Here is a 10,628-nt window from a genome sequence, read left to right as displayed (position 1 = left end):
GAAGTTCCCTCTCTACTCCTAGTTATCATTGCAACAAGCATAGATGCAATCTCCGTTTCAAACATAAGGTACTAGTGTTTGAGCTTCCTTGGCCTCCTTACAATGGAGATGCACAGTTACCAGAATGTAACCCTACTGAGGATCTGTGGAAATGTTTGTCTACATATGCTGGGTTATACAAGCATAAAATTTAAAGTAAGCCAAGTAAGATGCAAGGAATGCAAGGAACTGCTAACTCCTAATTTTCATGAAGGAAAATGACTGGTATTTTCAATTGCATTCCTCTTCCTTTCATATCATATGACTGATTTGTTTATTTTCCTCAGTCTATTTCCCCTGTTGTTACCAACTGATTTTGTTTTCTAAAATAGAAAAATCTATTGTGCATCAGCCAGCCATCGGCCAGGGGTCAACCTAGTTGACTAATGAGTTAGGAATAATTCTGAGTCAATGCCTAAGCACACGGTTGATGGTAGTTAAAGAAAAGCACTTTTAAACCAACATCCATCATTACCACGGGATGATGAAGCAGGAGAATGTGTGAGGTGCTCACAGTGATAGAGGCTAAATAGTATGTGTGATATCGCAGTTCAAAGTTACATTGCCAGAAGAGAGTCTGCACGGTGTTCCATGTACTCTCTGTTAATTAATGTGATAGAATGAGAATTCACTGTTGAGTTGAAATCCCTATCCATTTCATGTACCTACATTGAAAGGGTGGAACCCTGCTTCCTTTTTACAGTCCTCTTCCTGTCCTGGTTATGAGCAAAACATGAAGAATCCTTCTTTTCCAAAAATGATGAAGAAATAACCAGTTTGTGTTAACTGGGCTCATGTATGAAATCTGTACTCTAAAGAATAGCTTTTGAAACAGTTTCTGAGGGATGGGCTATGGTGGAAAATGTGTTTCTTTTTCTGGGAATAGGAAGAGGCCACATACAAGATGTGTGACCAAGGGTTTTGCATTTAAATCTTCATTTCTGTAAAGGGTTATGCCCAGTTCAAGTCATTTTTAAAGTTTTCCCATAATAAGATGCAGACAATTATAACATGACTCTTATACAATATTTAAGTGAAAGGCAACAGAATCATTTCCATATAAAGTGCTGAAATGTGCTTGTTTCTAACATGAAGTTGAACAAGGATCTGGGAAAGTGTAAAGAACTTCAGCCTTGTGTGAAATACTAGCTGCGTTCAGAGGGCAGACTAAACCGTGCTAGATTTCATTTCTCACTTGTAATGTTTTATCTTAATACTCATGTGAGATAGATTAATCCAAATGTTAAAACTCGTAAGAAATAGTGACTGCAGAAGATTTCATGTCATGGCTTCTGAGTCCAGATTGGACATTGTTCCTCTCCTACTCTAGTCTGGATTTTAGTGTTGAGGAAAATCTACTATGTACTGCTTGCTTTGCCTTAATTCACTTGTGCCAGATATTGTAGATATAAAACCAGCAAACATGGAGGAGCTGACAGAAGTGATAACAGCTGCAGAATTCCACCCACACCATTGCAACACCTTCGTCTACAGCAGCAGCAAGGGAACAATAAGACTGTGTGACATGCGAGCCTCCGCCCTGTGTGACAGGCACTCCAAATGTGAGTATTCTTGGGTTCTACCATGTGCTGAAAAATAAAGAGGGAGGAATGAATGACATGGATTTTGTGTTATTTTGTACAATAGGTTCTTTCCTGTCAAAAGAAAGAAGGAAAAGCATCCTTCTTCATTAGTTTCCTACTTTTTTCATGTGTAAGCTATACCTGAGGACCTTAATAGAAAATTTCCTCTTTCCATTGTGCTTGGCAGTATCAAATGCTAAAACACTCTTCCATTTTCTTAACTAACATATTTTTTACATTGATCTAGCGTCTCATCCTGTCTATAAAACAAAACCCTGCCCTTCTCCTGGAACGAGCAACACCCAGAGCATCCTTTAATATGTGGTTCACTGGATTCACTGATATTTTATAGGGATTGTTTAATGTCAAATGGAAAGTTCAAAGTACATGAGAAATCCTTGGGTGTGGAAAGAGGGGAAGAATGCCATAAGCATTGATGGACACTTGCTTTAATTCATAGGAAACGTGGCCACCCCATTACTTTGAAATGTGATAAAAGAGAAATATACAGTGGTTATAAAGGGTTCGATTTTCTCATGGCCAAAGTGGATAAAATTACTTTAAAAATTAGTTTTGAATTCAGCTATATTTTCACTTGTAAAATTTTGGTGAAATCCAGTTTTCATCTCTCAGCAGCTTTAGAAGTTTTCCACTGTGGGACTTGGCAACTAATTATTATTACTATGCTTTTTATTTTGTAAATCAGATGTTGTACAGATACTGCCTTTTATGAGAACAAAGATAAGTGATTATAAATACTTAAAGGCTCTCACATGATCAAATATGGGTGATTAAACTGGGTCTGTGCAAAGTTCAGAGCCAGTGTAATGTAGTGGTATGAGTGCTGGACTAAGAATCTGGGAGACCAGGGTTTGAATCCCTGCTTGGACATAGAAACCCACTGGGTGACCATGGGTAAGTCACAAAGTCTCAGCCTCAGAGGAAGGCAGTGGCAAATCCTTTCTGAACAAAAAACCTATGATACGTTGGCCTTCAGATAGCCATACGTCCAAAATGATGTGAGGGCACAAATAGTGCAGAATTCAGCACATGATGATGCAGTTGTGCTGTGCAACATCTTCATAACTTTTCTAGTTAACAACTACCCAGTCGTTTACAACACTGCCACAAAAAAGTTTTTTTTTTTTTGTGGGTTTTTTGGACTGTGTTCTAGAAGAGTTTGTTCCTGACATTTCGCCAGCATCTGTGGCAGGCATCTTCAGAGAATGCTGGGATGGAAGTGAGGTGTGTGTGTGCGCACACATACACATACTGTGTAACCCTGGGTTGGGAAGAGTCATTTCCATGTTAATCTGTGGATTGTTCTCTTGCTGAATGGCAAGGCCTCGGGGTGGGAGGATATGCAAGAGGATTTGTGTCTGTTTAATTAGAGATCCATTGTCTGCTGGGAAACTCCATCATTGAGTCTAGCCATCTGACATTCAGTCTTCCTCCATTTTACTTTCCCTAGCATTATTCTCTTTAATAATTATTCTTATTATATTCTTATTTATTTATTTGTATCCCGCTTCTCCAAAAAGATCGAAGTGGCTAACAATAAAATATCCTTAAAATACAATAAACATACAAAAAGCATTGTCAATTATATCCTAAACCCTCCCAACCTTCCAATTCACAATAAAATACAATTAAATTATTAACAATTATTTTAAAAAAGATGATTAAAACAGAGCAAAGGCAATGGGCAGTTACTAAGTAATTAATTAAATTGATAGGCAATTGTTGGAATGTTAGGCTGGAAAACCCTGCCGGAAGAGATACACATTGATTGCCTTTTTAAAGCTTTCAAGACTGGTAATATATCGGATCTCTTCCAGCAGGCTATTCCATAACTTGGGAGTGGCCGAGGAAAAGGTTCTCTGAGTAACTGCGGCCAGCCTAGTTTTGGCTGGCCGCAGTAAGTTTTTACTAGAGGACCTTAATGTGCAGAGAATAGGGTGATCCCGTAAGTACATTGGAGCCAAGCCATGAAGGGCTTTAAAGGTTATGACCAATACCTTGTACTATGCCTGGAAATTAATAGGCAGTCAGTGAAGAGATTTTAATATAAATGTGATATGGTCACTTCTTAGATCTTCCAGTAACCATTCTGGCTGACATATTTTGGATTAGTTGAAATTTCTAGACTTGGTACAAGGGCAGTCCTATGTAGAGCGCATTACAAAAGTGAAGATTACCAGCGCGTGCACCATAGTTTTCAAGTCTAAAGCTGATAACAGGCACTCCTGGCCATCACATTTATCTGGACTGACATCTGGAGTGAAGGATCCAGGAGCACCCCCAAACTGCGAGCATAGTCCTTTAGGGGAAGTGTGACCCAGTCCAGGACTGGTTGACAAACCTCCATACCTGGATTTGGACCTCCTACAACGAGCACCTCCGTTTTACCTGGATTCAGTTTTAATCTGTTTTTCCTCATCCAGCCCATTACTGCCCCAAGACATTCATTCAGAAGGGAGATGCCTTCCTTAGTTGACGCTAAGGTCCGGGGCATGGAGAGATATAGTTGGATGTCATCAGCATACTGATAACACCGCAACCCATGTCTCCGGATGATCTCTCTCAGCAGTTTCATGTAGATGTTAAATATCACTGGGGACAGGATGGTGCCCTGAGGAATGCCAAATTTAAGCTCCCTTTTAGAGGAGCAACTTTCCCCAGTCATCACCATCTGGAATCTTCCCGAGAGATAGGACTGGAACCACTGTAATGCAGCGACCCCAATATGTAACTCTCTCACGTGTTCCAGAAGGATACCATGGTCGATGGTATCGAAAGCCACTGAGAGATCCAAGACATGAGTCATGTCTTTTCATGGTGTGGCTGAAGTACGACAGCCTCAACTTCATCATCTTAGCTTCCAGGAAAAGTTAATGTTTGATCCATTTTAGGATCTATTTGTTGTTGTTGCTGCTGTTGCTGCCGTGCAGCTCCCTGGGTTTGAGATAACACCTGCGCAGTTGCGCATCGGCCCAGGGAAGCTGCCTACGGACTTTGCCATCTCCAGCGTCTCAGCTCCTCAGCAAGCAAGCCAGGACTGTGGAGGGACTAGCAACACCTGGGGGAAGGCGGGGAAAGGGGCGTGCTGGTGGCAGCAGCACGCATATAGCCGGCCTGCCTGGCTTCCTCCTCCGTCCCGCCCCCTTGTCTGCCTCCAAAGGACTGTGACTGCTGCTGTTGTTGTTGTTGCTGCTGTTGCTGCCGGGCGGCTCCCTGGGCTTGAGATAACACCTGCGCAGTTGCGCATCGGCCCAGGGAAGCTGCCTACGGACTTTGCCATCTCCGCAACTGCGCATCTGCACAGCGGTGGGCGGCATTAAGGCGAACCCCTGCTAGCGCTGTAGCAGCAGAAATGACTGTTAGTGCCATTTCTCGGCTGCTACCTTTGTATTGTGAGGAGGGATGGAGGTTATGGGTATGGGGGATACTGAGGTTGGGGAGGAGGTGGATACCACTTTTGGCTTGAGCGAGGCTCCTATTGAGGTAGTGTGGGGCAAGGGGAGGTATGGCGGTAGGAAAGTGGGAAGCCATTACAGGGGAAGGCGGGATCGATGTATAATATCTATCTCACCTTCCATCCACTTTCCTATTCAAAGAGGCCTGAGGGTCAGACCAACTGTGCCACAAACCCTGTCTCTGCTCCTGTGCAATGCCAGGTCCATGAAAAATAAGACCCACATAATTTACGATCTTCTTGAAGATAAGAACTGCGACCTGGCTTGCATTACTGAGACCTGGCTAGGGCCTGAGGGAGAAGCTGTGTGGGCACAGGCCCTCCCTGCCAGGTTCTCAGTTAAGGACCAGACCAGGTTAGGTGGGTGGGGGGGGATTGCCTTGATCTATAAGAACACCCTTCCCTTAACTAGGAACCATGTTCGACAAACCTCCTATATCGAGTGTATCTACCTGACCCTAAAAGCCAGAGACAGTTTGGGGATTCTGTTGGTCTATCGGCCACCCCATGCGCTAACGGACTCCCTGCTCGAGCTGACACAGCTGGTCTCGGAGCTGCTGTTGGAGTCCCCCAGGCTTCTTGTCCTGGGGGACCTCAACATCCCCTTCGCGGCCAGCTATAGTCCATCTGGTGCAGCTCGAGAGTTCATGGATACCATGACAGCCATGGGCCTGACTCAATTGGTTATGGGGCCAACGCATTCTGCTGGTAATACTCTCGATATGGTCTTTTGTACAGACATGGAAACTCCGTGGGCAGAAATAAGTAATATTTCCGCCTTGTCATGGATGGACCATTTCCTGGTTGAGGCTAACATCAAGGCGTCTACCCAGATCCCCCCCCCCGGGGGTGGCGGAACTATTAGAATGGTCCACCCTCGAAGGCTGATGGAACCCAAAAGGTTCCAAGAAGCCCTAGAGGGAAACATGGTTGGATCTGACGGCGATTCTGTTGATGCCCTGACTACCATCTGGGACACTGGTCTCTCCAGGGCTATACACAGTATCGCTCCCAAGCGTCCTCTCAGGCCTGCTTCCAAAAAGCAGCCCTGGTATACCGAAGATCTCCGGGCAAGGAAGCGGGTTCTGCGACAACTAGAGGGCAAATGGCGGAGACATCAGGACTTAGCCGACAAGGCACTCCTGGACTCCCTTTTGGAGGACTACGGAGTGGCGATAGACGCAGCAAAGAACTTGAGTCGCGTCCGGCAGAGCTGTTCAGGGTAGTGAGGAAGCTTACTCAGCTACCCTCCTCCCTGAACCCCATTTTGGAACCATCTAAGGCCTGCTGTGACGAATTTAACAACTTCTTCGTGGATAAAACCTCTCGGCTAAGGGCTGATCTTGACGCCATTATTAGTTCAGAAACCAGAGTAGAGGTCTTCAGAGCTTCCGTGGACTCAATTGTACTGGATCACTTTGAGTCTGTAAGTACTGAGAATGTGGACAAGATCCTTAGAAGTGTTAGGAAGACAACTTGCTCTCTCGATCCCTGTCCCTCGTGGCTAGCGGCTCAGGGGGGAGCGGTTGTAACAACCTTGTTACACTGCATAATTAATACATCTCTCAGGGAAGGGCAATTTCCATCCAGCTTAAAATTGGCCATTGTAAAACCGCTGTTAAAAAAGCCCTCCCTAGACCCCCTGATGCATAACAATTACCAGACAGTTTCGCTATTGCCTTTCTTGGGGAAGGTGATCGAGAGGGCAGTTGCAATCCAGCTTCAATCGATCTTGGATGATACTGATTATCTTGACCCATTTCAAACCGGGTTCCGGGCGGGCTATGGAGTTGAGACTGCCATGGTCGCCCTGGTCGATGATCTCCGTCTGGGCATGGACAAGGGTAGCGTGTCCCTGTTAGTGCTCTTGGACATCTCAGCGGCTTTCGATACCATTGACCATGGTATCCTTCTGGAACGCCTGAGAGAGTTGGGAATCGGGGGCACTGCGCTCCAGCGGTTTCGTTCCTACCTCTCGGGCAGATTCCAGATGGTGCAGCTGGGGGACGAGTGCTCCGACAAGAGGGCGCTTACATCTGGTGTCCCTCAGGGAGCTATTCTGTCCCCCATGCTATTTAACATTTACATGAAACAGCTGGGAGAGATTATCCGGAGGCATGGGGCGCGGTGTTATCACTACACTGATGACACCCAAATAGTCTTCTCTGTGTCTCCAACTGATGCAGTGACCAGGGATGGCATCTCTCCTCTTGATGCCTGTCTAGACTCGGTAATGGGCTGGATGAGGGAAAACAGACTCAGACTGAATCCAGAGAAAACGGAAGTGCTCGTGATAGGTTCCCCTGTTCCGGGATTGGAGGTTTGTCCACCTGTCCTGAACGGGGTCACGCTCCCCTTGAAGGACTCTGTTTGCAGTCTGGGGGTGCTCCTGGACTCGTCGCTCCACCTTACATCTCAGGTGGATGCGACGGTCAGGAGCACCTGTTTTCAACTTCGGTTGATACGCCAGCTGTGACCCTTCCTGGGCTGGAGGGACCTTGAAACGGTGGTACACGCTCTGGTAACCTCTCGTTTGGATTTCTGTAATGCACTCTACATGGGGCAACCCTTGTACCATACCCGGAAGCTACAGTTGGTTCAAAATATGGCAGCTAGAGTGGTCACTGGATCTTCCAGGGCCACCCATATAACACCGATATTAAAAGATCTCCATTGGCTGCCCATTCGCTTCCGAGCGCAATACAAGGTGTTGGTTATCACCCATAAAGCCCTAAATGGCTTGGGCCCAGGGTACTTGGAGAACCGCCTCTCCCCATATAATCCGCCCCGCACACTCAGATCGGCTGGGAAGCATTTGCTGATAGTCCCAGATTCTAAATACGCCACAACATCGCGTAGAGCCTATTCCATCTCGGCTCCTTTGCTCTGGAACGCGCTTCCCAGTGAGCTCCGCTCGGCCACCTCCCTTGAGCGGTTCAGGAAGGAATTAAAAACCTTCCTGTTCCAAACAGCTTTCCCCTAATTTTCTCCCTTAGTAGCCTCCTTCCTCCCCCTCACCGTTATTATCTTTGTTGTAAACATCTTATGCTAGTTGGATATTGCTATTGTGTTTTTAATGTATAATCGTTGTTACTGTGTATTGTGTTTTTACTCTGTACTGTTATTGTTGTAACCCGCCTTGATCTACGGAAAGGCGGGCTATAAATAAATATTTTATTTATTTTATTATTTATTTATCTTTTTGGCTGTCTAAAGTATCCTTAGCACTCTTTCTCAACACTGCATCTAAAATGAGTTGATTTTCTTCTTATCCGTTTCCTTCACTGTCCAGCTCTCACATCCATACTTGGTGATGGAGAATACAGTGGGTTAGATGATTCTAACGTTAGTGTTCAGTTATACAGTATATCTTTACCCTTTAGGATCTTGTCTCCTAGTGAACTTCCTTCTGGTGAATTGCCTCCAGTCTAATCTAATTAGAGTGATTATTTGATATAAACAAGCCATAACTGCTTGCAAGGAATGACTGCATTATATCTTGAAATGAGGTGTTATTTACTTTAAACAAACTGCTCCTCATTTGCCCTGTTTTCTGAGCCCTAAGGCAGTTATCCTCTATTCGGCAGCTCACATGTCCAAGCAAGCACAGACATTTACAGGTTTGTTTCACACAAAGACCAACCATGGCTTGTTGTTACAAGAATGAGCACTAGAAAGCCTTGAGACTGCATCTTCTCATCACTCTATTGTGCCCAAGAAGAGAATATTACAAGATTTTAATTCTAGTTTACAGGAAAACACTTCATCCAAATGTAGCAGCTGTGCAAATTAAACGGTAGAGCAAGCATGGAAGCCTGATACTAGGCACCTCTTGTTCCTGTAACTATTGGTTGTCCCACCTTAGCTGAACACAAGACACCTCTACAAATCTAGTTTTCTCCTCTTTTTCACTATCCTTTTTTTACTATTTCTGCAGCTAGACCCCTCCATTACGTTATCTTAGTTCTGTTTCCTGAAGTGGGATGATATCTCTCTTTCATTGACTCTTACAAGAGCATTAATGATTTTACTATGCAGACATGAACACTTTCATAATGACTTCATAATAGTTGGTTCAGATAGGAAGCATTTGCCTAAATATTCTTGTATTCTGTTTATTTATTTAGTTTTATTTTGTTCTAGTGCAAGTGAGAAATAAAAAGTTTGTCTTGAGAGTTTTTAATTCTGAAGGTAATATTTCCATAGAAAACACCAGATTCTGTCATCTAGAACACTGCAGTAGTTTGACGTTATGGAGCAATCCCTTAACCCCTAAATAACAAGTTACAAAAAATGATGTTTTCAGTCTTATCTCTTTCACTTAGTGGAAAATGTCATAGAAGCCAATTATTTTATGATTCCAAGTGTTTGAATACACCCTGATATCTAGCACTAGAGTTTATTGGATTTCCTTTATTACTTTTTCACTCCCTGCTTCTAGTACTGATTATTGTACCCCACCAGGGTCCAGTTTGGATTCATACTACAGGTATAAGTATTAAGAAGGAAGCTAGATTAATTTCCTTTGCTTTTCAGCACCAAAGACCTTGGCTTGGTTTCTTTCTTTGTTCTGCTGCTGCAGTGTCCTTTAGAGCGCATACAAGCCAATTGTGAAAACACGTTCAATTTGACCTCTCCCTTGACGTCTGATATTGATTTTTCCCTATCATTCAGAAGCATTGGCCCTCAGTCAATTGTGGTTCAGCACACATACAAGTCAGAATGAAGGCAGTTCATCAGGATTCAAAGCAAAAAAGCAACTCTGGCCTGGAATTTATCCAGAGGAAATATTTAATAACAGTTTGCATTTAATGGAAATGCAGATGGTAGCTTAATACATACCAGTACACTGTCTATAAAATGTCACAGCTGGATATGAGTGAAATATACTGTGCTGTAGTATTTACTGAAGCTCTCTATACTATTGTAGCTTTGACAGGAAGCTGAACAACATAAAATAGTAAGCAGACTTAATCCACTGCCTGTATACCTGAAAGTAACTCCATTGCTCAACCTTGCCTGTCCTGTGCTATTTAGCCTTGCTTGTCCCATGCTGTTTCTCCTAGACAAAAGTCACTCTTTTCAGAACTGTTTCAGTCTTGGCAGGTGGCTGTTGCAGAGGGAGCAGCAAGGAAACATGTAGCCAGTTTTCTTTCACTGCAGTATCAAGGTCACATCTCTGGATACATTTGCTGCAGGAATTAAACTGCTGGAAAAGTTCCAGCCCCCCCCCCCCCCCCCCCCCCCCCCCGGGAGAAAAATACTCCTTGGAAAGCCAGGGTTTTATTGCCTACCCTCTTTGGCAAATTCATAGGATTTTTGCACGCTCATATTGTTTTGCATTCCACTATGTTAGGAGCGGTGCAATTTCTCTGGGGGGAACTGCTGCTTACCACCCATCTGAAATGAAAAATTGCTATCTCTTTTGCGCTGCAGTAAAATTGCCAGGTTTTGTCCCATTATTGAGGGAATTGTCAGCCATGCCTACATATAGAGAGAATGAAATGTCATCTTAGCAGAGGGATGAGCCT

The 10,628-nt window shown here is 44.1% G+C and overlaps 1 protein-coding gene across 2 annotated transcripts in view; it reads left to right on the top strand.

Annotated features, from left to right (window-relative positions):
• Nucleotides 1-10,628, top strand: part of PPP2R2B (protein phosphatase 2 regulatory subunit Bbeta) — a 352,436-nt gene that overhangs the window by 330,651 nt on the left and 11,157 nt on the right. For both annotated transcript variants that reach the window (XM_042451710.1, XM_042451711.1), the window contains exon 6: nt 1,437-1,601. In XM_042451710.1, coding sequence (XP_042307644.1) covers nt 1,437-1,601 — 165 coding nt within the window. The remainder of the gene's footprint in view (nt 1-1,436; nt 1,602-10,628) is intronic.

The sequence above is a fragment of the Sceloporus undulatus genome, chromosome 2, assembly GCF_019175285.1.
Source record: "Sceloporus undulatus isolate JIND9_A2432 ecotype Alabama chromosome 2, SceUnd_v1.1, whole genome shotgun sequence".
NCBI classification, from domain to species: domain Eukaryota; kingdom Metazoa; phylum Chordata; class Lepidosauria; order Squamata; family Phrynosomatidae; genus Sceloporus; species Sceloporus undulatus.
This window is presented reverse-complemented; position numbering and strand designations above follow the sequence as displayed.